The sequence below is a fragment of the Ixodes scapularis genome, unplaced genomic scaffold, assembly GCF_016920785.2.
Source record: "Ixodes scapularis isolate PalLabHiFi unplaced genomic scaffold, ASM1692078v2 PGA_scaffold4__175_contigs__length_147842914, whole genome shotgun sequence".
In the NCBI taxonomy this organism is placed as follows: domain Eukaryota; kingdom Metazoa; phylum Arthropoda; class Arachnida; order Ixodida; family Ixodidae; genus Ixodes; species Ixodes scapularis.
Window position 1 is genome coordinate 146,481,320 of NW_024609879.1, and position 25,566 is coordinate 146,506,885.

The window sequence follows — 25,566 nt, forward strand, 5'->3', positions numbered from 1 at the left end:
GCGTTTTCGGTTTCTATTTTTTCAAAATTTGACGTACTTTTTTGTGTTTATTTAAAAATTCAATTTTCGTTTCTTTCGGCGTATATTTATGCCCACAAAATTTTATCGGCTTTTTTCGGTGAATATAAAACAAACACCAACGGACACCAAATCTGATTTTCCTCAAAGAATAACGGCACATCTACATAAAAAAAGAAATGGACACTTTATTTGCCAAATGTGTGCAACTGTAAAAGAACCAAGAAAAAAATATAGAAGTACAAACAAGTCAGATATGAAGCCTATGCCCCAAAAACATGGAACTTCACCGTCTGTATGTCAGGGTTACGTGATCTTATTATAGCACACACACATGTACTTTCCCAAGTTCTCCTCGTTGATGCGCCCTCTTTCTTTCCTGTTAATATGACCCTGAGCTTCGAGAATTTCCACTCAACGCTAACACTGGACACTGGCAGGTTGAGGACATGAAGCACTGCCTGAGCCAAAATCGGCCTATCAACCAATTGTGACCGCCAAAAGAGACACGGTGCGACGTTTTGAAGCACAACACAACATGCAGAGCTTGCATCAAGTCAGTCTTCCTTACAACGAGTTTGAAAACACGCTCGTACATGGCGAAGCAGGCACTTAGCCAGGGGAGAGGGGGGGGGGGTAGCATGGGGCCCGGCCCCCCCCCCCCCCCCCCCCCCGAAATCTTCCATTTTGCTGAGACATCCTCTCCCCCGCCCCGTCATACAGCATTTTGTCATGGACGCCCCCCCGCCCCCGAAACAAAATCCTGGTTACGTGCCTGTGGCGAAGTCATGGGGCATTTCGGACTTCACGTACCGATCGATGATGCGCAGATTAAACCAAAACGTCGTGATGGCATCCATGTATTTCATACATTCGGACACGTTTCAATAGACACTGTCGATCCACTTTTTCACCACGGCTCTGCGTTACGACTGGAACGTTAAAGTGACATCTTCCTGTTAAAACAGAAATTTCGAAAATGGATTATACGTACTTTTATCGGTTTTTATTGGTTTAAATCCAAAATGCCGAACCTAAAAACTGACATTTTTCGGTTAAAACCGAATTTTCGAAAATTAATTCGGCGTACTCTTATCGGTATTTATCGGTTAAAACCGAAAACTCCGAACCCTTGACTTATATATTTGATTTTATTAAAACGTTAGGAGCGTCTCATATCGAGCAACTAAAATAAAAAGCAAAAAAAAAAAAAAACGAACGCAAATAATTTGTACTTATTGGTAGCTCTTTGGTAGCTACATATAGATCTTGACAAACGTGTTTTGCGTTGAACGTAAAAAGAAATCGAAAAGGAAACCCGCCAAACTTCAACATCTGCGCAGATTCATAACCTGTGTCCAGGTGACTACACGTTTATTGGAAAAAAACAAATCAGGATCGATTTCTTTTGGACATGATTAGTCTTTTCTCGTCTGATCATTTACTGTTTTTTATTTTGTTTTCTAGTTTAAGATTTTTAATGTAATATCCCATCTCTAACAAAAGTATTTTTTTTTATGGGGGAGGGTTTCGGTATTTTTTCTGAGGGTGTCCGAAGTGTGAAAGAAAAAAAAAAAACCTTCAGCCTTGTCCCTCTGGTGAAGAAGGAAGACCAGCGAAGCTGAACCATGGTGGGAATGAATTAATGGCCGTCCGCAAGTCGGCAAGCCAGAGTGGAAATGCTGGAAAGGTTGCCGGCAAGCAGAGAACTGGCAAACACTGCACTCTGGACAGCTACCGCCATCTATGAGCGACGGCGGCAACCAGAGTTTTGTGTCGACATTTCTGTGTGGACGGACACGATCCTGAAGAAACTAGCACTCAACAGCTCCGCTGTAAAAGGTTGGTGTCTCAATAATTGAAAAATAAATGCTCTGATCGTGGCGTATTTTTCGCGCGAGAAGGTACGGTCGATGACACGTGTCTGATTGTACGGCACACTTACATGCCTTGCATTGACACCCGATCAGGCGCAATTGTGGTGGTCCTTGCCGCTGCGCGCGAGTACCTTTCCACGGCATTCCTTTTGCGCAACCAAATTTGTTCTCTTCGGTAAGAACGAGTAGACACGACCCCCAGCATGGTGCAATATTTGACGTCACATGCAAACCATACGTTTGATGGCGATTGGCTGATTGAAGCCTGCGCTTCTTATACGCGTACTGCGACCGGCCAATCACCGCCCGCGCGTAGGAAGTGTGCCGAACTTTCTCACTTCGTTTTGATGGGACCGCATACTGGCACGTCGCATGGCTGTGATCGACGTTCTGTGCAACACACTTATAGCGACACCGCATATAACGACGCACCGCTTATAACGATCACTGTCTAGACTAGAAACGATCAGTTTCTAGTTCAGATACAAGGATAATCGGTTATAACGATTGAATTTTTCGAGTTTTTCTCATTATAGTTATAAGTAAATTGCATTATAATAATTTCCAGTCAAAGCGTAGAAGAAAGTAACAACGAAAAAAAAAGAAGGCTAATCTTGCAGACCCGCCAAACGAAAGAAATTAAAATGGTGCATTGCGTGATAGTTGAGAAACATTTCAAATGCATCGCATTTACACGGTCAGGGATTTTGTGTTTAAGGCATGTAGCCTCGATGATGTCACAGTGTTAAGTGATATCTTGACGTCACGTGAAACTATGACATCACGTGACTTCATGAGTCACTTTTCGTCACGTCACGCGGCACGGTGACGTCACGTGACGTCAGATTGTGACGTGACATGCTGACGGATTTTGGGAAAGGCCAAAGAGAGCCTTTTTTTTAGTTCTTGATTGTAACAACCCAACGGAAAGAGATTGAAACGAAAATACTTTCCGCATTATCAGCAATCGGCAGCGAGACACTCGGGAGCGACGTGAAACAACCAAAATACATTTTTTAAATTTTTTATTATTGTTTTGTGCCCGTGAAATGAGACCGCATTTTTCATTACCTGGCGTTCTCGGGTTTCAGCTTTTTAACTCGGAGCCTCCGCTTTTTCGAAGCAGGAAAAAGGTGGCAAATTTATTTAGCTATGCTTTTATGATTATTTTTCTTTCAAAACTCAAAGGGAATTTCGACGTGTGTGTTGTCTGTCGTCACCGATTTCCGCGAGAGTGTATTCACCACATTTGCAAATCACTCCCGACTAAAAAGATGGCGTTGCTAATCAACTCTCATTGCGGAGTAGCAAACGTGCTACCGTAAAAAAAAAGAAATGCAAACACACAGAGGAACACACGCGCGCACACACACAACACACACACACGAACACACACACGCAAGCAGACACACGCACGCACAGATGACGGCTGTAGAAGCAGGGCGGCGGTTGTGGAACTGAGTGGATTATCTTGTTATCAGAATATCTTTCCTGGCATATATTAGGTGCTCCATACTCAATTTAATTTTGTTTTCACACGCGCACGTACGTGACCTCCTGTACGCTATATTTCACCAGCGCGCGATGGAAATGAATTGCCGTTTTAAACACCGTTGTAGACCAGGGGCTTTAAACCCGTGAAACAGAAAGTTGGAGCCAAGAGTTTGCGGAGCGCGCCTACACTCTAAAAAATGTTTGTGCGTCTACTTTCACGCACAACACTCAGAGAGCCAGTCACCGCAACTTACGGAGGCAGCTCAGCGAATGACAATGCCGAAACATATGTTTAGACTGAAAAACGCAGTCTGAGTTGTGACATTAACCAATGCAAGCGTGACGTTTTGCATTGCTTAATGTCACAACTCAGTCTGCGTTTTTTGGTCCAAACAGATGTTTCGGCATCGTCATTCGCTGAGCTGCCTCCGAAAGTTGCGCTGATTGGTTCTCCGAGTGTTGTGCGGGAAAGCACACGCACAGACGTTTTTTAGAGTGTATTGAACGGCGGCGACAAAAGCGGGAAGTCACCGTCGTGGTATCAATGGGCTCTAAAAACTTTCGGCCCCAACTTTGTGTTTGACGAGTTTAGAGCCCCAGATGGTCGCGACCCGCGTACAGTGAAATGTATCCATTCATCTGTAGCTACTCCCAGCCTAATAACAAACGAAGGGCGTGGCTCACGAGACACATGCTTTCTGGTTCGTGATTGGTCTTTCAGTATTTTGATCGGCTTTGCTGCAACCTGATTGGCTGAGGAGCAATGATAGCATGCTCGGGACTCACCACACGCTTCGTTTTTATAAGTTGTTGGTGACCCAAATAACTTGCGAGTCGGCAAAGAAATGTGCCGTTGCAAGCTCCTCGTTGTTCGGTCAAACCGAAAAGATCTAGCGCGTTTGGTTATGTACGTATATTAACGCGTGGTTTCTTAGAAACTAACAAGTCCGCCGTTTTGCACAAAGCGAAAATTTAAAAACGTTTACAATTCTCTGTAATGCCGAATTAGAGCGCAGCACTTGAGGAGGAGGAGGAAGGGGGAGGGAACGGAGGGAAAGACATGCACCTCCTCCCCATCCCCTCCTTTTCCCCATTAACAAGAAATTTTCGCTAAATTTAGCGGGGAAATATTCCCGCTAAATTTAGCAAAAACTTTAGCGAGAATATCCCGCTAAATTTATCGGGGAAACTTAATTGGTGTTGAGGTCACGTGACGCCGCTTTCCCCGCTAAATTTAGCAGAAAAAGTTTCCTGGAAAATTCAGCGGGAAAACTGAATAGACCATTTGCTGTATTACCCAAGCATCAAAGCGAATGCAGAGATTGGTGTTTCACGCGCCACACGGGCACGCCTTCCCCGTTGACGAACGCGCGTGCAAGATGCCATTTGTTCTAGGTATTTGCTTTAGAAAAGTTACATCTGCTGACGCCAGCACGTGCGGCGCTTGGAACACCAATCCCTGCGTTCTCCTTGATGCTTGGACAAAGCGCACATGAAGGCTCCCTAGGGTAATATAGCAATAGGTCTATTGGTGTTCAGGTCACGTGACGTCAATTTTGCCGCTAAACTTAGCGGGTTACGTTTCTTCGCTAAATTTAGCTGGAAAATTTCCCATAATGCAACGCGCGCGGTTACGATGATGGCGACGCCGCTTAACCCGGAAACGGGCGCCTAAAAGCTGCGCACACATACACACACAAGAGAAAGCTCGCTCATATTGCGCATAGAAGAAACATTCAATCTTTTATATTTATATTCCTGCTTTGTTTTATGTCAAAACTTTCTACGCTTTAGAAAAGAAAAGAAGAAAACTTGCGGTTCGTTTTCGGAGTCCGACACGGAGGGCCGACGAGGAGCTTTCGGATGATGGATGACGCTACACTGTCCATTGTCCCCTTTTCGGCCACGAAGCCCAAGCTGCGTACGAGCCACCCCCGCGCCCCAGTCCCAGCTCCCACAGCGTCACGTGACTTGGGTCCTGATCAACTGCGGAGCTTCGCGAGGACTGCCTCACGGGACGAGTCCTAGAGGCAGGCGATTGGCGGGGACGGGCTCGCAGCTTTGAGCACTGCGCTCAGAGGGGACTAGAGTGTACGGAGGATAGCCTTCGAAAGCGCAAAGAGAGGGCCTCGGGGGACGTAAATTAATGGAGCGGGCGGAACCGTGGTTCTCTTTCTACGTATTCGTTCGTCTCCGAGTTTTGTTCTATACTCGGTTTCACCCTAAGAACCGTAGTAGAAAATGTGCGGCACTTCGCCGAGAATTACTAATTTCCCCATTTATGTAGAGCGTTAAGACATATATGTAGGTAAATGTAAGATTAGACAAATGTGATCTTATCAAAACGTACACGTTTTAAACGCCAAAAGCATCGCTTCTTCCTCCTACAACCAAATCTTCTCAGAACTCTTTCGCGAGGCGAACGAACAATGCGCAGAACGTCCTTCTTTCTTGAGGTGAAAACCAGTATAGTTTCGGAAACTCGAAAATGGCGTCGTAGCTTTAAACGAACCAAGCTAGCCTCGACCGTTCTCGCTTAGCCGCTTATTATTATTATTATTTTTTTATTATGGAGTCATAAACGACCGTTTATAAGGCGCCGTGGCACTTTCAACACATCATACAAAAACTGTCTGCAAGGATGTTCGATGCCTAGATATGTATTAGGTTAACATGCTTGAAAATGGTTGAAGAGTGCACCGTTGATAATTCTGTCCTCGTGTCTACAGTGAACACCATGTCTTTTGTATGGATGTACGAGCGGCGTGTCCGCGGCATCGTGATTGCATAAGAAAACAAACATCCACATGGATTTGTATTGAAGGAAATTCAATCAGCTTCGCTGTTTCCCCCATTATGAGATCGAAAATGGCGGATTCGCCTTCTGTGTTCACTCACCACTCCCCACCAGAGGGCATCGGCGTAGCTGGTGAAGTCGGACTTCCCTTCGATTCCCATGGCGTCTTTTTCCGCCAAGTACATAAAGTACGAGGAAAAAATGAGACCCAAAAAGCCTATGTACAGTGTTGTGATGAGCTCCTGCAACGAGAAGAAAATAGAGAAGTTAGTTGTTCGCTTACCTCTAATATTCACTTCGTAGTTAGTTTTTCATTCTTTTCGTTTTTACTCAAAAAAGCGCGTATGAAATTATGGACTTTGGTACACAGCGTGTGATACGTTCAAACCCTATAAAATAAAAAGTAGTATTGCGTTATTAGTTTTGGTTTTAGCTGCTGTGAGCCGGAACAACACCGTCTAGAAACTTGAGCCTGCACGCTCCGTTTTGTTGTGTCAGCTTTGTCACTGCTCCCAGACCAAGCGAGGAGAGCCAACAGAGCATTTGCAATGACGCTGACGAAGCACTCCAGATAACCCGGGGAAATGCTTTTTTAATTTTTTTTTTATGCGCCGTCATGTTTGATACGGTCTGAGCGTCATTGGTTGTACCAACTAAATCTAATTTAAAAAAAAAAATTACTCGACGTGACGTCGCAACTTTATCAGACTGCAGGCGGCTCGCATGCGATGCAACGTCAGACATCACGGCGCGTTTACACTTGCGGATTTGCAGGCGAATCCGCGCAGGCGAGAGTTTTAGAAGATCGTACACCGCGGGAAAGCGGACCCAGCGGGAACGTGCTTAATCCATATGCTTCGAAGTGACGGCACGAGCTTCCGCTAGAAATGCGATGCTCTAGCTCTAATAAAAGTATCTACAAGGTGCACTATTGAGCAACGTCGTTCGGAATGCGAAGACGCCTGCTTATTTACTGCATCTGTTGGCCAACAAAATCTATAGTGTGTTCCGTGCGTGCGAATGTGAGGATCGATGCCATATAAGTCTCGTGTGCCCCGGTGTCGGGGAGGTTATACCGGAGAACCGAAGGTCCACGTAGTTCTCTTTCCCAACCGACGAGCAACGGCGCATCCCGCAATTTCGGAGAAAGAAGTTCAAGGTACGGAGCTCCTCGAAAGTACAGGGTGTCACAAAAGAAAATTTACACGGTTTTTTGCACCGCAAAAATAAACTAGGCATCGCCGAACGCTCATGCTTCCAGACATATCATTGCGTCAGAAATGTACATATTTCTCGTTATTTTTGTTATGTTTTTTTGTGTTTCATTTGTATATATACTGTGTGTTCCTTGCAAGACCTGCACCGCTCTGAAACCTGTATGGGGTACGGGACCTGGGTCAGGTGTTTTAATGCACATTTTGTCCCTGCCACCCCAAAATAAAAGGGCAAATAAATACAAATACAAATACAAATACAAATGTCTCCTTGAAAAAGCGGAAAATAGCGGAGTTGTTTAAGTACTATTATGATTCCGGGATCAATGACAAGAGTACAAGGATTAAACAAAGAGCTGCCAAACCAACATACAGGGTGTCACAAGAAAAAATTTACGTGGTCTTTTTTACCGCAAAAATAAACTAGGCATCGCCGAACGCTCAATCTCTGCCCAAAGGTAGCGCTAGAGGTCACAACCAGATGCCAAAGTTTCAGCCCGATCCGATAAATTAATCAAAAGTTATAAGTGATTTTCTGAAAATTTCACAGGGAAAATGGCGGCCGACGGAGTTTTCAAACACATGGGGCTCTATGGCACCAGAAACCGAAAACAGGCGGAAATGGGCTCCATTTTCCCATTGAACTTTTAAAAAAATCGCTTATAACTTTTGATTAAGTTATCGGATCGGGCTGAAACTTTGGCATCTGGTTGTGACCTCTAGCTCTACCTTTGGGCAGAGAATGAGCGTTCGGCGATGCCTAGTTTATTTTTGCGGTAAAAAAGACCGCGTAAATTTTTTCTTGTGACACCCTGTATGTTGGTTTGGCAGCTCTTTGTTTAATCCTTGTACTCTTGTCATTGATCCCGGAATCATAATAGTACTTAAACAACTCCGCTATTTTCCGCTTTTTCAAGGAGACATTTGTATTTGTATTTGTATTTGTATTTATTTGCCCTTTTATTTTGGGGTGGCAGGGACAAAATGTGCATTAAAACACCTGACCCAGGTCCCGTACCCCATACAGGTTTCAGAGCGGTGCAGGTCTTGCAAGGAACACACAGTATATATACAAATGAAACACAAAAAAACATAACAAAAATAACGAGAAATATGTACATTTCTGACGCAATGATATGTCTGGAAGCATTTCTACACAATATTTTATACATGCTCGAAAATATAATTCCTCGTTATTTTTTTTAATGTATCTACAGATCGGGATTTAGTTGCTGTATCGAGAATTTGTGGATGCATATTTAAAATTCGTGTTAATTGCTGTTTGAATGTTTGTTCCCCATAGTTAGTACGTACTTGGCCTCTATCAGATTCCACACGTCTCAAGTTGTACTGGACATAGTAGATGTTTCTAGAACGAGTGACCACTTCCAATGTGTTTTGAAATATTCTGTTGGTTATAGCACGCGATCACGGCCGCAGAGCATTTTGCTTTGTGCTCCCTAGCTTTTGCATTCGACATCGCCGGTAATGATTCAGCAGATCTGTTGTCCAAGGCTTCGAACGCGCGGCGCCGTTACTCGCCGAGTTCAGTCACGTGAGGAGCAGGCTTCCAACGCCGTGCAGGAAAGACGGCGGTACGGGGATGACCGCGCAACTCTGGCTCCCGTAGAGAGCCTATACAGGAACTCTGAACGTTTGAAAGGGGGGGGCGCCGCTCCCCCCTTTTGTTTTTTTTTATTCTGGGGGGGGGGGGATGTATATTTGGATACCCCACCCGACACGATGCTATATATGCTCGACCGCCGTTTATTTTTGGGATTCGGTTCTCGTCTGACAAAGCGCTCGTGTTGGGTCACTACCAGACATGTACAAATTACTCAAAAAAGGTAGTTAAGTTAAGTTACTGAGTATCGACGCCAAAAGTAATTGGAGTAGAGTAGAAATTACGCCTTTGTAATAGTAATTGAGTAAACTACTAACTACTGTAAGAAGTAGCGAGTTACTTTGAAGTTACTTTCGAAGTTACTTTTTTATATTTTTGTGGTAGCAAAATGAACAGCAGATTTGATCAATGAAAAACCCTGCGAGCCTAAAATAAATGCAGTCTATTTATCGCTTGCGTTTTCGCCAAAATAGTTTATTTGCTCGCAGAAGCAATTGACTTTCAAAGTTCTTGATAGGAGAGTTTTCCCTTTTTCCTTCTAAAAGGACGTCCCCAGCCAAGCTAAATAGACGTTCCACCGACGGGCTGGATGGAACGGCAGCGTTGAATTTGAGAAACAGGCTGTGCAGGGTCGGGTAAGCGAGTGTCGGCATCCTAGGTGTCCATGACGAAACATGTGAGGTTTGCCTCGGGTGGAGGGTCTTTTATAACAAACTTTCCTCCTTTTTTCTTTTTTCTTCGTCAAGTTGAGATTGGCTACGTTTACATGGATGCGACTGCAGCGCATCGGATCCAGTTAACGAATCGAATCGGTCCATGTAAACAACTCGGATCGGATCGGATCCGATCCGATCCGATCCGCTGGGACGGGGTGGTTTGAGATGGTCATTCCGAATCGAGACTCTCCATGTATACGCTAGCGGATCGAATCGAGTGCTCGAGCGAGGGATTACGGGAGCTTTGCTTCGCCTGCCGCTAGGCAAACCGGACACCTCGAAAACAATCTGAAGGTCACGAGGTTTGCGTTCTGATCCTTCGACACGAGGTGCCGCTGCTTGTCGATCCGAACCCATGTAAACTTAGTGGTTGAGGTGGACACGATTCGCTAACTGGATCCGATGCGCTGCTGTCGCATCCATGTAAACGTAGCCATTGTTATGACTGGCCCCTCTTTATTACGACGTCGTTCTGAGAGTACGCTGAGCGAGTGCACCAGACAGTCAAGGGTTTAAGTCTCGCGCCACGACGATGAGATCATCCGGACGACTGCGCGTCCCGTTGTAGTGCTAGTGCTACGCTACTGAAAAAAAAAATTGTTTTGGTTTAGCAGAAGATAAACCGAAGTATACTTCGCCGCTGACGCCGGGTCCAACAAAATGATCTCCCAAGGGTAACTCGCAATCCTCGCCGGCGACTACAATATTCTGATGCGCCTGACACGCCTGACAAGTAAATCGTTTTTAACAAAGAGGAGGTCTCCCAGGCATGGATGGTCGGAAGGATGCGAAGGATTACGTGAACAAGCATCGTCGCTCGCATACAGTTGCAGCTGGAAGCGGGAACGTGCTCCCATGAACGGATTATCCGTGCCTGGGTTTGTGCGCGGGGGAGTCCGGCATTGCAAAGGCGTATGCGCTGACGAAAAGGCGACCATGAGAACAGGCGCCCAGCTGCGAGGTCATTTCAGTGGCGCCTCCCGTGAAACGTACCGCTTGAGTCAGAACTCACTAAAGACAGACAACACGAAAACAACAACTCTCGAAGTGTCCCCGTCTTTCACGGTTGCAGCTGGAAACGCGGCGCCTGCGTGCATTACCGGATTAGGTCAATACCCGACCAAGGCTCTTCCTGCGTTCGTGCGTGCCGGTGTTATTTTTTTGGCTGCTCGTCGCCACCTTGGCCCAAGGACGCCTTCCCGAACAAGGGGGCCCCTTGTTCGGGAATGCCACTTTATCTGCCGGCGTCTTATTCATTTCTGCGCTCAAACTTCCGTGATGGGCAAAATTATCACTATATAATTTCGAAAGTAGTTAGTAATTTGAGTAGAAGTTACCTGAAAAAAGTAGTTAAATTAAACTACTAATTACCCAAATAAAGTTGTAATTGAAAGTTACCAAGTTACTCGAAAAAGTAGTTAAACTACAGTAGTTTGAGTAGAGTAGTTGAACTACGTCCAAGTCTGGTCACTACCCATATGTTTACAAACAACGTGATGCCGTACCTAGCAGATAGGGCGTATAAAAAGACGGGAAGTGGGGGTGGGGGGCGCCACGGCCGGAGTCTGCCCAGGGCGCTTGATGGTGTAAAGCGGGCCCTGGGTGGAGGGACGCTAAGGCACTCCGTACTCACAACGTCCTCTTGTCGGAGACTAGGCACGCTCCGTTTTACCTCACAATGTGCCGCGGCGGACGCAATGGGCTGTCCTAGCCAATGCAAGGCTATGGACGCAACACGTGACTCGATGCCTCGCGGGTCGCTGTTCTCCTCGCTAAAGTCACCTGGCGCTCACACTGCACTGGATCGACTCTGATGGCTCGAGTGAGTGTATAAACGTCTATTGTAGCGACTGATGGCTCGAAGTGTTCACAGCAGTCCATCGTAAGGTTTAAGGGTAAAATAGAGTATTGTGGACCTGCGCGACAAAGAAACGTCTTTATGGTCGGCATTTGCGATGGGCCAAACGCTCACCTTGACGCCTTTATTAACGTGAAACGTTCCTTGGCTAGGTGTTCAGCATTTCGTGAAGCCCAGATAAAAGCGTGGCCGCGAAGCTCGACACCGATTGGTTGGCGCGTGGGAAAGGAGGAGTAAGGTGCTCGGCGCTCATTGGTTATGTGACCAAGGGTGTAGGCGAGGAAGAGCTCGATCTCCTGTACGCACAGAGGGAGGGGAGCTCGGTGTATGGGAGGCCCTGGAAGGTCGCCGGGTTTATCAGCCCGATTAGCGGTAGTATCGCTTCATTCCAGGAACAAGTATCGAGTGTAGACCTGGTACGCGTTAAACTTTCTGATGAAGAGCGCCGTGAACGTAGGCGTCTGGCGTCATGGGAGTCAGATTATCGCTAGACGTTTGTGTTGCTTGAACGTTTAACGTATGCAACACCAGTGCCTACTAATGTGTTCTGGCTTAATTTTTCTTTCTACGGCGAAAATAGGAACAACGTCAGACTGTCAACTTTGACGGTGTCGGTTCGGGAACGTGATGACTCCAAGCTTCCCTCGTGCTTTTTACGCACACCGTCGTACTTGTATAGTTTGCAACTGATGATAATCGGGATGACGTGTCGTGACGTCACGGCGAAGCAAACACTGGTCGTGACGTCAGGAAAGTAAACCACTGACCATTAGCATCACCTCGACGCTAATGGTCAGTGACAACTAAAGAAATTCACATTATGTCCACTCTTCTTGCTTCGTGATTTTGGTTCTTCGGTGTAGTTATCGGCTATTCCTTCATTCTATGGCATCTGAAGCAATAAAGTATCGCTGCTCCTACACCAGACAAAACACACTATGTTCGATGCAGACGTGATAACGAAATTATCTGGGCACACGTCTCACGCATGGTCAAAGCATGCTTCATGCACGCTGCCCGCTTCTATGTTCCCTCGACACAAATTGCACTTGTAAGTACAGTTGGACACAGACCTGCCTATGTACAAAAACGACGGATCCCAGCAACCTCCACGTTCCCCCCTGCCTGTCCACGTGTAGCATCCGCAGGATCTGCAAAAATCTTATACCCCTGAAAGAAAAAAATGAAGAACAGTGACTTTTATTTTAAAGTTCTATGATGCACAAAATGCACTACCAGACAGTCGTTTCCTGGGAGTCAATGAGAAAACAAATTTTTATTAATTTTCCCGCTAAATTTAGCGGGAAACTGGCTTGGTACAAAAATCAGGTGGCGCCAATTTTCCCGTCATATTCAGTGGGAAAACCAAGTCACCAAGCTCGATCTAAAAGGGACCGTAAAAATCGACGCCTGCACGTAGCAGTCGAATTTTTTCGCCAAAGGTGTATTTCACAGGTCGGTTTTTTCTTTTAAAATTACAAAGGGAATTTCTTTTTGTGTAAAAACACAGGGCCAATAAACTTGCCAGGCTTAACGGCGGGTGGCGACGCAGACGACCAAGTCGAGTGGCGGAGTGCGTTTAGCGCGCGTATCGATAGATGGCGTCTGGAGCAGCGTCTGAAGATGTGAACGACCAGCGAGAGAAAGCAGACGACACGCAGACGAAATCCGTCGGCAGCAAGAACGCCGTCGTTATGCAAAGGCGTTTTTTTTTTCCCTTTAAGTTTTGCTTTTATTGCCGGCATTTATTTTTTAGCCAAAAGTACATTAGACAAATGTAAAAGCCCGTTCACACTCTTGCGACTGCTTGCGACCTCTTAAACCTGGGTTCCTTAAAACTTCTTAAACCAGAGAACACACTGGCGCCATCTATTGGGAAGCAGTGTAAACTCGGCGGTCCGGCATATTTTTTTTTATTTCTCGAGCAATATCCTTTCTTTTTTGGCTCGAAAAACTTTTGTCAATGTTATAAACGAGCCTTTCTATGGGTATTACGCACTATTGACCTCGGAAATCCCGCCAAACCTTCGCTCTTGTGAAATGCAGTTCTAGGGTCACCGCATAGATGGCGCCACAATGTCAGTGTGTTCCCTCATTCTAGAAACATTTAAGAAGTTGTAAGAAATCTCGTCTCTCTCAGTCGTACTCGGTCGCAAGAGTGTGAACGGGCCTTTATGTTCGTTTGAATAAACCATGGTAGTCGCGAGTAGTCTTGTTAAGGAGGTAGCGCCATCTATCAATACGAGCGCCAAACCAATACCACCGCCAAACCCGCTTCGCTACTCGACTTGGTTGCCTGCGTCGCCACCCGCCATTGACTCTGGCAATTTTCTTGGCCCTATATTTTACTGAAAGAGAGCTACGCTTTGTAATTTTACAGGAAGAAACTGAGGTGTGAAATACATATTTGACAAAAAGTTTAGATTGCTACGTACAGGCGTCGATTTTCACGGTCCATTTTAAATCGAACCTGCTGACTTAGGACACCCTATAGATTGGTGTATATGTCACGTGTCGTCAGATCACGTGACGTCATTTTCCCCGCTGAATTGAGCGAAGAAACTAAATTTGCGCCCAAGTTTCATGACGTCAGGTCACGTGACATCAATTTCGCCGCAAAATTTAGCGTGGGAAATGAATCGGTTCATAGGTCACGTGCCGTCAATTTGTCGTAAAATTTAACGGGGAAATCAAATTGCTCTTTAGGTCGCATGACGTCAGGAGAGGCGTCATCAATTTTGCTGCCAAATCCAACGGGGAAAACGAACTCGCGTTTAAGTCACGAAGCGCCTATTTTCCCGCTATATTTAGCGGCAAATGCACGGACGGACAGACGTACGGACGGACAAAAACTTGAGATTCTGTCAAAGGAGCCATGAAACGATTTTCATCCTTTCGCTAAATACTACCTCACTCCCTAACGTTAATAATTTAGTAAACGTGCCTTAGTTTTTATTTCTAAAAATCGGGCAGTCTCCGAAAAAATTCGAAAAATATAAGCGTACTTCATCCCCTCAATTCAGAGACAGAACAAGAGGCCACGTGGCCTTTTGTTCCGCCAACGCTAATCATAGCCACGCTGGGATCGGCAAAGTAGAAAACGGGTGCTGAGCACCAAGTATTCTTAGTGTTCGGCTATTCTCATCACTTCATTGGTTGAACACCAGCCACTACCCGAGTGTCCGAAGTCGAGTGCTCAAGCAGTTCTCGTCACTATTTCATGAGCCGCGCTCGACCATCGCCAGGCGGGTAGTTTCGATCCCGCCATTACGTCACCAAACTTTGTAAAATTAAAAAAAAATATAATAAAATTTGGCAATTTCACCGCGACAAAGAAGCTTCTGGATCAGTGGTGTGCGAGCGTACAATTGGGCCAGACTAGGACCAGTACGCCTCTGCGAATTCGTGAACAATCCAACCCGATATCATTTCATGACTCCTTCAAAATAATCATGATTTAAAAACAACGTGATCCACGTACGCTCTGAGAAATCTGGGGCCCGAATCTACACGGCGGGACCAATCGGAACCGAGGAATTGGAATACCGCGCCCGCTGCCATTGGCCAGCACCGCGCCTCTGACCAATCCCATCCGGTGGCGGTGTTTCGGTCCCTTTGCCCCGCCTGGTCCCGCCGCGGAGATTCGCGTTAGGCTTAGCTTCTGCGCATGCGCAGTGCCTACGGCAGCGCCACCGCGGTGGCGTGACTTCAGAGAGTTGAGTTATAGTTAGTGACAGTTTGAAATACGCAAGGCCACGCTCGCGAAGCACTGGGGAGAGCCGATGTCTTAACTCAGAATGCCTTCTTTTTTTTTTATGGTCAATACGTTTTTTTTTTTTTTTTTTTTAGTTTCGTCGTCCTCCATCACTTTTTGAGGATGTTGAATTCTACCGCCGGCTTTAGACATTAAAAAAAAAAACAACAGGGGATATGATCTTTATTTGTTGTTTATGGAAGACAGACAAAACAAACGAGCACCCTGAGAACGCGAGATCCGACCAGACAACTTAACTCGGGGACATAAGGGAGTGAGGCAAGAGTGGAACATGGCGAATCGTAAGCGATGACATCTCGGTGGTCCCCAGAGCAAGAACGAGAAAGAGAGCAACGAGGAAGCAGAAAAAAAAAAAGAAAAGAAAAAAGCACACGAAAGTTTAGGCGTGTTTCAACTATCTCTAAACTTGCCAATAAGTTGAGTCCTTCAATCTCCAGTGTCAATAGACGCCTCTTCACTCACTCCTTTTGCTCCCGCGACGAAGTTGTTCGCACGTACATCATCTTTATTCCTTTTCATGCAACGCGCGAAGCCGGTGCTTCTTAGTAAAGTAAAGCTAGAAAGGTCTATGGGTACCGAACTTGCAAGATATATTTTGCTATATATTTTTTTTTCGTATATTAAATCGACGCGAGTCACCCGGTTCCCCCGAAACCGCGGGTGTCTGTCCCTATGCTCACCGGTTTCAACGTGGCACAAATGCACGAAGAAAAAAAAATGGCCGACCTCTTCTTCTGGATGTATTGCGTACATTTGATGCATACAAACCACAGAAATAGGTAAACATAAACAAACCCGCGCCACAGCAAAAAAAAAAAAAAAAAAAAAAGAACTATGTAGATGTTTTTGTTAGTAGGCCGTTCCTCTATCCGTTTTGACAAACTTTGGGCTGGTTCACACATTATCGTTTGGACATGGTCAATTGCGTATCAACCGCTCGTGACTTCTTACGACGATATAACACACTGGCGCCATCTATCGGCTGTCTGATTTTTTGCGCATTTATTAAGTTCGCGGGTTTAAAACAGAAAATAATGGCCGAACGAAGTTCGGACACTGCAGACACCGAACACCGGCCAAGCCTCTCATCGGGGACTTTCACTCTTTCTACAGAACCTGTAAGGGGGAAAGCGCCCATAGCCCTTTCTACTTTTCTCTGTCATCCTCTTTCAGTAAAACTGTCTATACTTTAGCAGTGTTGCCTGGTGGCCAGACGAAAATGATCAACATTCGTAAATGTAATGTTGCACTTACTAGACCTATAAATATTGCGAAACTTGGTGTATACACTGAGTAGCCCATGCCCATTCTATATCAAGAATAATCTACCCGCTTAATTTTCGTGTCCTCACCCTTTTCATGAGAAGTTTTCCAAAGGTTCAACTTCGTTTGTGGGTCCGTGTAGGCCTTCGAATGATTCGTTTCCTCGGATCGCGAGGACCCACTTGTAGCAAATCAAGTAACCGCGAAGGGAGGAGGTTTATCACGTTCTTTACGCCATCTACTGACTGCTGCCTGATGTTGTGAGTTCATACGCCCGCTGCGCTCTCCCTTGGTACATTGTGAAGCACCCCGTAAAATTGTGAGTCCACGGGGCGAGCTACGCTTCGTCGTTCGGGGACCGGGTGCGTGCGTGCGCCGACGGTCGTCTAAGTTTGCTGGACTCACTCGCCATGGACAGTCCCGTGCTAACTCGGGCGACCGTCGGCGGCAAGTACTTGGTCTCCTAGCTGCTCGCGCTTTCTTTCAACTCCTCCTTATGGCGCCCAGCAGAGACGTTGGACTTTGGATCGCATAGTCCGGGGCTCGATTCCCGCTGAACGTCGCGGTAAAGCTCGTGGACTGCGATTACCTCTTACTAGTTACGATTATGTACAAATTATTATGACAAAGTCTACCATTCTGTATGTTTCGGATGCTAATGAATTACCCGCTACGGGCTACGCATTCTTTACGTTGTCTTGGCCCTTGTGTAACGTTCTTCCGTCACACCTAAAGAGTTACACTTACTAGCGGCTGCCGAAAAAAAAAAGGCTATCGCAGTTAATAAAAGAAAAAGAACGCGAACACGTGCACTACAGACGCAATGTCACGGCGTATTCACTGCACTTGGTTTAGTCGATGAGCGCGAACACACAAAACAAGAACGAACTGTATGACCGTGCGCTCTTGGGGTTGCTTGATTGGCTTCATCGGCCCGTAGCCTTGGCGGCGCTTTGATCTAAGGTAAAGGAAAGTAAAAATTCGGATCTTAGGGCCAAACCGCTGAAGGGCATCGGGCACGCCCCGGCAAAAGAAAAGAACAGCGTGTTAATTTCTCGATTAACTAGAAATCTGCGTCTCTGCAACTTTGTTTCTCGGTCTCCCTCCGTTATGCACTTGACCGAGAATAAACAATTTTTATTCATATTTATTATTATTATCTTTTTGCCGTGTAACAGAAGTCTCGGTTACACGGCGCCTTCTCACAAATAGGCCTTCATCAGATAGCGCCTGCGGGCACCTCGGTATAGAGCCTCAGTAGGTATTCGAACCCGCCAAATGGGGATCTGTAGACCACAGCCTTGCCTTAGAGCCACGGATATTCTTTTTTTATATATATTACTGTCGGTTAAAAGCCACCGAGATGGTTAAATGAAACAAAATGTAGTCGCATCATTCCGACAAGCCATAGTATGATTGCAAAAACGATCTCTGCAGTTAATAAAAAAAAAATTGAATTGGCAAACATGGCGAAATCGGAACCGTCCTTTTCGCGGCGTTCATTTCCATTTCGAATGCTCCGGGCATGCATACCGATGCAGAGTGGAACGCACGCAAAAGCAGCTGCGGTCCACACGCTGCCTCGTGCTTGTTGTACTAACGTCTCTGGCTCACTCACAGCGGGCATTCAAGCGCCTGACACCCAAACATCTGGCGCCGTTTCTGACTCTCGCGTGGTGTTCCAATTAGCGGCACAGGACGACAAATGCAAATCAAGCTATTCTTGAGCACGTGTCGCCATCCGTATTTGATAATTAAAAAAACTGCGGGCTTGTCATAACTGAATGGGAAAAGTTTGAGATTCAATACTACTTCACGTGTAACCTATCGATATGCAGTTTTCGGAAACTGTAATATATAGAACGATGCTTCGTACTCCAATGACTCGGAATTTTCATTAGCTGACGTGATTCAGCTTTTATAGCACGAAAAAATAATTTATAACTTCAAGCTTAATTTTTCATTTTAAAATATACATTCTTTGTAATGTTCATTGCTCGGTTTTTTAATTCATTATTTCCAACAGACCGTTTCCGTAAATTATCATGGACGTCTGGACGTTATAAGTTGTAACTATCGAATAATATAATGTTCAATATCAAACACTGTGGCAAATAAAAAGGTAAATATTAGAGTAACAACGACGAATAAACGTAATATTGCGACATTAAAGTGCAGTAAAATAACAGTTCTTTAAATTGATAATAACCATATGAATGCAGAATGCATAAAAATAAAGTTATAAGCCGTCAAAAAAGAAGCGAAACGGCATGCATGGAGGGGTTGCACCTTCGGTGTAGTTATACATAAATCTAAATGGTTTTATGGTCACTCGATAGATGGCGCCGGTCTGCCAGTGTGTTTGTTCTCTCACCATAAGCAGTCACTTGTGGTCGTCGCTCAGCCAATCGCAGTCAAATGCAACCCTGTATTTACATGCACTCTCAAGTACAAGTGCACGAACCTTGATAACAAAGCATATACACATGCGCGCACACGTGTCACTGCGTAAACTTAGAATTTCCGATTAGTTTGTGATTAGATAACTTCGCAAAGCCTGGTTTAGAAGCCACAAGCCAAGAACGATTTTGTGAGGTTATCTGTTACCTGATTGCCGACGTCGCGAAGACTTGTCCGTTTGAGCCGGCCACCAGAACAACTACGGACGCCACAACCACGATGAGATCTAAAGCATCGGACAAAAAACAAAAACAAAAAAAAACATATAAGATTGGGCAGTGAAAAAAGAGGTCTACTTCTGATAACAACGGCATAAAAATACACACCGGTTGAGTGGAGATATCTACGTATATCCGTCGGGTGCGGATATACGCACAGGGAATATTAACTGATACCTTTGAGAGAATATTATCTACTACACCCTTGTGCGAGCCAAATATAAAAAAAAAAAAATATTTAAGCCATGCGCGTATGTATCTTTCTTTTATTTCTAAGATTGCTTTTTTTTAATTGAACGATATAAGAAAAAAGGTTTACCGGCCGTCTGTACCATTAAAGCTTCCCCTTTGTCCATGGGATATGAACTTCAATGAATTGCTCGTTTTAGTTTAACTGTACGAACAGCATATTGTGTGGTGCGATACACGCACTTTAGTAGGCGATGATTACAAGGCTCCCGCTGGTCCCGGTGATAACTGACTCCCGCTGCTAAATTTAAAGAAACAATAACTACCTGCTGACTATTTGAATTTATTTTCCATTGGGGCTCTCGGCTCTGTGACTTTGATGCATCTGCGCTGCCGAAGGTGTCAAAATCGCGTGAGCCGAATCTAGCATACAGTCTATATACAAGCATGCGTCTTGTATCCAATTCGTGAGCTGGGTCCCTAAGATTGGATGCGGCAGTATTTAAGCTATTGGTTCGGCCGGGACTCGGGTCTGCCCTGTGCCCCGTGCTAGCCTCCGGTTGATGACGTAGGTTAACCATGCTGTACGGCCTCGTAGTCCATCGAGGCCTTGTTATCAAAAAAGGTGTTGGCCTGTTGTTCATTATTCCACTAGTTTAGAAGAACGCTTCTCGAAGTTCTCCGGTATTTCGTCTTAAACTTAGCGAGCGGAGAATGAAACTATGGTACATCTCACAAATATCTGCTGTGCTGACAAAGGTGAAGGTGCGAGCGCGTGACTTTGGAAAGTGCCTTTAATGCATGAGTTCTTGTGCAAGCAAAGCACTCTGCTGAGCTAGGCTTACGCGACTGTGCCATTGTCTGCACCGTAGACAACTGTAAGATAGAGAATACCTCCCCCTTTAAAAGTATAAAAGTGTGCTACAAACTTCAGCAATTCAGTTTATTCAGTGTAAACCAACGTTACCAGATTAGCTCAGTTGTGAGGGGTACCCCCGCCCCCTCCCTCTCCCCGTTGAGGCCGCCTCACGTCATTTTAAGGGGCGGCTGGTGTTTCGTTTAGAAACTGTCTATTCCATAGAGTACGATAAAGTGCCACCTTGACCCTGAGCTTCAAAGTATATGCATTCCATAAAATCCACTGCAGTTACCATAGCACTGATAGCAGCCACCTCCAAAACGGTGGCGCATCAAAAGACTGGGGGAAGACATTGGAGAGAGAAAGAAGGAGAGGGGGGCTGCTGCTCGTGTATGCACCGTTTATGGACATTTCAGTAACTGAGTCGGTCTTATAACGTTGGTATAAACAGAAGGACGAACAAAGCGGCACCTCTTTCATAAAAGACATGAAAGATGAGTCTTTTTTTGTCGTCCTCATGTCCATACTTTCAGTAACGTCTAATTGCAACCAATGTGCTCATCCTTAACTAAATTTATTTATTACTTATTGTTTAGACAAAGTAAAGAAATTGATTTCGGGGTTTCTTTATTGCAAAAGGGCGATTCACACGTGCAGCGCAGCGCTGGGTTACCGTTGCATTGTGTATGCGTAATGTTTAGAGAACACCTTTTCACACGCAGCGTAGCGCACATCACTGATATTGTCCCGGATGAAACATTCCAGACACATGTAAAACTGAAAATAAACATTTCATAAGGCAAAGTTGCACCTACAAGCTTAAAGAGAAAGGTACCATGCATCTTGCCTCGGCGACTGACCCGAAGCATTGTGTTACCGCGGTGGCTCTTATAACCCACAGTAAACGTTCAGGAATTTACCGAACCAGAACACATGGATGACAGCCGACATAGGGCTGGAGCGTTCTAGAGGAGTAGACATTTTTAAAGGAAAGATCCGGGCCGTGAAGGATGCGAACCCCGCTCCTCGGCGTGGCAGCGAGGTGCGTTGCCAATGCCTCCAAGCACGCGGCGATATAGGGCAAGCGTCAGCGTTGTGTCTACAGAGCTTAGTCAGCGCTGTTCTGTATGTATAAACAAGCCTTAATTGGTATAAGGTAAGCACACACCTTTCCCCATTTATCCATAAAAATATTTAGCAGGAGCGTTTTGAATACAAAAGAGATAGAGTTCGGGAACACGGTGACTAGCATGATCCCTCCTCCTCCTCCCCCCCCCCCCCCTCCCCCCCCCCCCCCCCCAAGTTCATTATCCGAACCAATAACACGGCACAGTGCGCGTACAAAAGCGACTCACCTTCGTGCATTTAATTACGAGCAAACACGGAAGCTATACCGTTATATTTTTTTGTATTATTTATTTACGTGTGTTTTACGCGTGAAGGGACGGCCAATCTCGGAAGAGTAAATATTTGAGCGGGACGGGGCCCAAGCAGCAGGGAACGGAAATCGGTGCTTCCCGTGAGCTGCGTCAGGAATTATGTTTGCGTAAGATTGAGGATGACGCTAGCGCCCTCTGGCAATGATGTCAAGTACTGTGCGACGTCACCGACTCATGGGCTGTGGTGTTGTTGGAAGGACAAAACGCATCTTTGACCAAATGTTTTTTTGTGTGTGTTTTTTTTTAACGTTTTCGGTGGTGTTTTTCTGCAGGCCTTCAATAGAAAATATACGTTCCCTGAACTAATATTGCATTTCTTGTGTTATGAGGTCTTTTAATGTTCATTTTGTTGTTATGTTATTTGTTTCGTGGACATTTCATCAATTTAAAAACATGTAAATTATGGTTCTTTTTTTTATTTCGTTACAAAAGAAAAGGTAAGCAGTAAGCAACCAAAAAAAAGTGTTTAAGTAGAAATTAGTTTGTTGACAGCCTTTCAATGGTCGCTTGCAGTGATTTCCCTAATTTTTCTCCTATCCTCTCTGTCTGCGTTAGTCATTGGGTTATTAAATAGGGAGAGCGCTTTCGGCACCCGACACTCTACGATAATTACTTAATGAGAGTATTTTTTTTCCTAATGAAAACAATTAAATTCCCTCATCCCTTTTGGTATGCATCTGGATCACATATTAGACACGCTAAAATATTGTCAAAGTAACTTTTCTTTTGGGAATGAGGCAGAAATTTCGCTTCTTGAAAATGCACAATATCTGTCCTCTACTATAGAGTCACTGACAGCTTGAGAAACCGAAGAGTGCGGAAAATCCCTAACATCTAAATTATTATCGCTCCGTAGCCAACGACGTTGCGCCATTAGCCGACAAGAACGTTGAAGAACCAATCATGAAGCAACAAGCTTGAACACGATAGATCACACACTGCGTTTCTTAAGTTGTCAGTGACTACGGATACTTCTTCGCTGTGATAAACGCTAAGAACATATTTTTCGTTGCTAAACTGTTGCTAAATTGTATTGTTTTTTTTTTTTTGTTTTTGTTTTAGCGTGAAATGGTGGTTAGTTGGTCCGGATTTAGTGAAGACGTATTTTGAGAAGCCGTGTCCTGTGAAAACCCATAATGCAACGTGCGCAGTGCTGCATTATGGGAGGACGTCACCGGCCTACACACGAATTAAGCGTCTTCGCTAAATTCAGCGGGGAAGTTGAATTTTTCAATATATAGGTCCTATGGCATCAGGGGTCACGCGACGTCAATTTCCCCCGTTCAATTTAGCGATAAAATTAACGTCCCGTGACCTACACGCCAATTCATTAGCCCGCTAAATTTAGCGGCGAAATTTACCTCATGCAATTTAGTTTGTCCTCTAAATTTAGCGGGAAAAAAATAACATAACGTGACCTACGCCCGAATTCAGTTTCCCCGCTAAATTAAGCGAAGAAACTGACGTCGCGTGACTTGATGCCACCTGATGCAAGAAAGTTTTACGTATGCAACACACTTATCCAACAACTTGCCATACGACTTTTTTTATATATATTTTGATTGACCCGAACTTACATGCAGCCGCTAACAATGCCGCCTTAAAACTTTTTTTTTTTTTTAGAGTTACCGCTTACAACAATTTATCTAATCCAGGTTGTGGAACACTGAAATAGTGAGAGAAAGCTGTTGACCGTTGCCACTGGCTTTTTGCCTGTTTTGCCATCATGGTCATTCGAGTATGCCCCGTGGGAATGTTCAACAGCTCAGTACTACTCCATTTAGCCGATCTCATGCAGCCAATCAAGCGGCGGCAAAAGTGCATTGTCACGGCGCTCGTTTTTATCGTGGAATTGCTATCGTCGGCTGAACCAATCGTGCACAAAACACAATGAAAAAGAAAAACCCAAGGATCTCGGTGCATTCCCTGAGCGTAATTGGTTTATACGGTGTTACCAAGCGCAGAAAGGCGATGGGCGCCGTGGAGATGCACGCTGCTTAATTCGCTCGACCAAATCGTAGCGTCGGCTTCGGTCAGACTTAATAGGGAGTTTTAGGGAACCGTTCTTGAACATTCGATACAGCGATGGGCCCTCCGGTACGAACTGAGCATGTGCGAGTCTCCTGCGGTGCGCATGCGCAGTTTGTACCGGAGGGCCCATCGTACCGTATCGGATGTGCCGAAACGGTTTCTCAAAACTCTCTACTGAGGCCCGTTCGGGCACTTGCGTTAGCTTGCGACTTGGTTCTTGTGCTCTTCTACGACGAAAGAGCACACTGTTATGCTGGCGCCATCTATGAGGTGGACCTGGAACTGAGCTTCAGTAGAGCCAGCTGGTTTCCCAGTATTTGCGTATTTACGGGATCAAAGGGAACTTACCATCGTTACGTGTCTTTTGTCAAAGAAATATACATATATATATATAAGAATGACGCGCGCGAAGAGCTTAAGGAATAAGGGGATATCCGAGTGTTCCATCGCTACCCAACAGATGGCGCCAGTCTGTTTGTTCTCTCTCGTCGCAAAGATCGAAAATAAGTTTTACGACACTCCGGTCGTAAGCGGTCGCGAGTGTGTGAACGAGCCTTTAGAGTGAAACAAAGTCTAGTACTTCCGTGCCAATAGTACTCGAGTACTCACCGATGACGGAGATGGGTTTTCGTGCAAACCGAAGGCGTCCCCAGAAGCCGAGATATTTGCTCCGACAACCGGCCGCCCATAGCCGAACGCAGTACTCAATGCCGAAAAATACTACCAAGAAGATTTCCTGAAAAATATAAAGGAAGTATTTGTTTAAACGTGAATCTCCTTGAATTACCTGATTTCTTGCAACCATTTAGTTTGTTTAATGTGCACTTGTGGAGTCCAAAAGGTAGAAAAGTAGTGTAGTTTAATGGCGCTTTATACTCGCATTTGTACAGTATTTGAAATATTATTTGCTTTCATATATAAGTTCTTTAGAGCATCACGAAATAACATGTACGTTTACGCGATGATATAATTGAATGGGGTCGCGCACTTATTTTTCTCTTTTAACAGCCCGTTAGTTTTAGAATTAGTTATGCTCAAAATCACGAGACCAAATTTTCTTCAGAATTAATTTTAGCAATTTTTATCAGTATATATAAGATAGCTGAAGTGGCAAAGAATCTATTTTATGATTTTGAGCTAGCGTTGACATGAAGTTTTCTAGAGTTAAAATGCAATCTAAAGCTGGTTGTTTTCTCTCAGCTAACACATTCATCGTTCTGCAACTCTGGTAACAAGAATAGCAGAAACGCTATAGATACGTTTCAATATCCGAAAATGAAATTGAAAACCCTAAGACACTACTACACTTTCCGATATTTACGTTGAAAATTAAAACTTCGCAGGTTAGATATATGCTAATGAATTAGGCGAGCTCCCCGGCCAAAATGGAGAATATATATATGCAAGGTATGCTCGAGGGAAATTCAATTTATTCTTGTGAAATTCAACACTCCATCACATTTTGACCAAGAAATAATTTCATATTTGGTGGCAGGTTAAGAAACAAGGGGTGTGGCTTAACCTGTCCGCTCTTCGTAATTGGTTCTTAGCCGCTCTTATTGGTTATAACCGCAAATGTCATTGGCTGCTAATCAATAATAGGCTACGAGATCGTAGCTGTTTAGCATAACGAAAATTCTTACCATGTAGTATAATGATGATATGGCGAAATCACTATATTGATCTATGGTTGAGAGAACGCTGAAGATTAAGCAGATGAGGACGACTAAAAAC

The 25,566-nt window shown here is 44.9% G+C and overlaps 1 protein-coding gene across 1 annotated transcript in view; it reads right to left on the bottom strand.

Annotated features, from left to right (window-relative positions):
• Positions 1-25,566, bottom strand: part of LOC8032064 (potassium voltage-gated channel subfamily KQT member 1) — a 72,451-nt gene that overhangs the window by 26,143 nt on the left and 20,742 nt on the right. Inside the window, exons 3-7 of the mRNA XM_040206722.1 lie at positions 25,476-25,566; positions 24,442-24,568; positions 19,244-19,322; positions 12,672-12,768; positions 6,288-6,428 (exon numbers count right to left, since the gene is read on the bottom strand). Of these exons, the coding sequence (XP_040062656.1) occupies positions 6,288-6,428; positions 12,672-12,768; positions 19,244-19,322; positions 24,442-24,568; positions 25,476-25,566 (535 nt within the window). The remainder of the gene's footprint in view (positions 1-6,287; positions 6,429-12,671; positions 12,769-19,243; positions 19,323-24,441; positions 24,569-25,475) is intronic.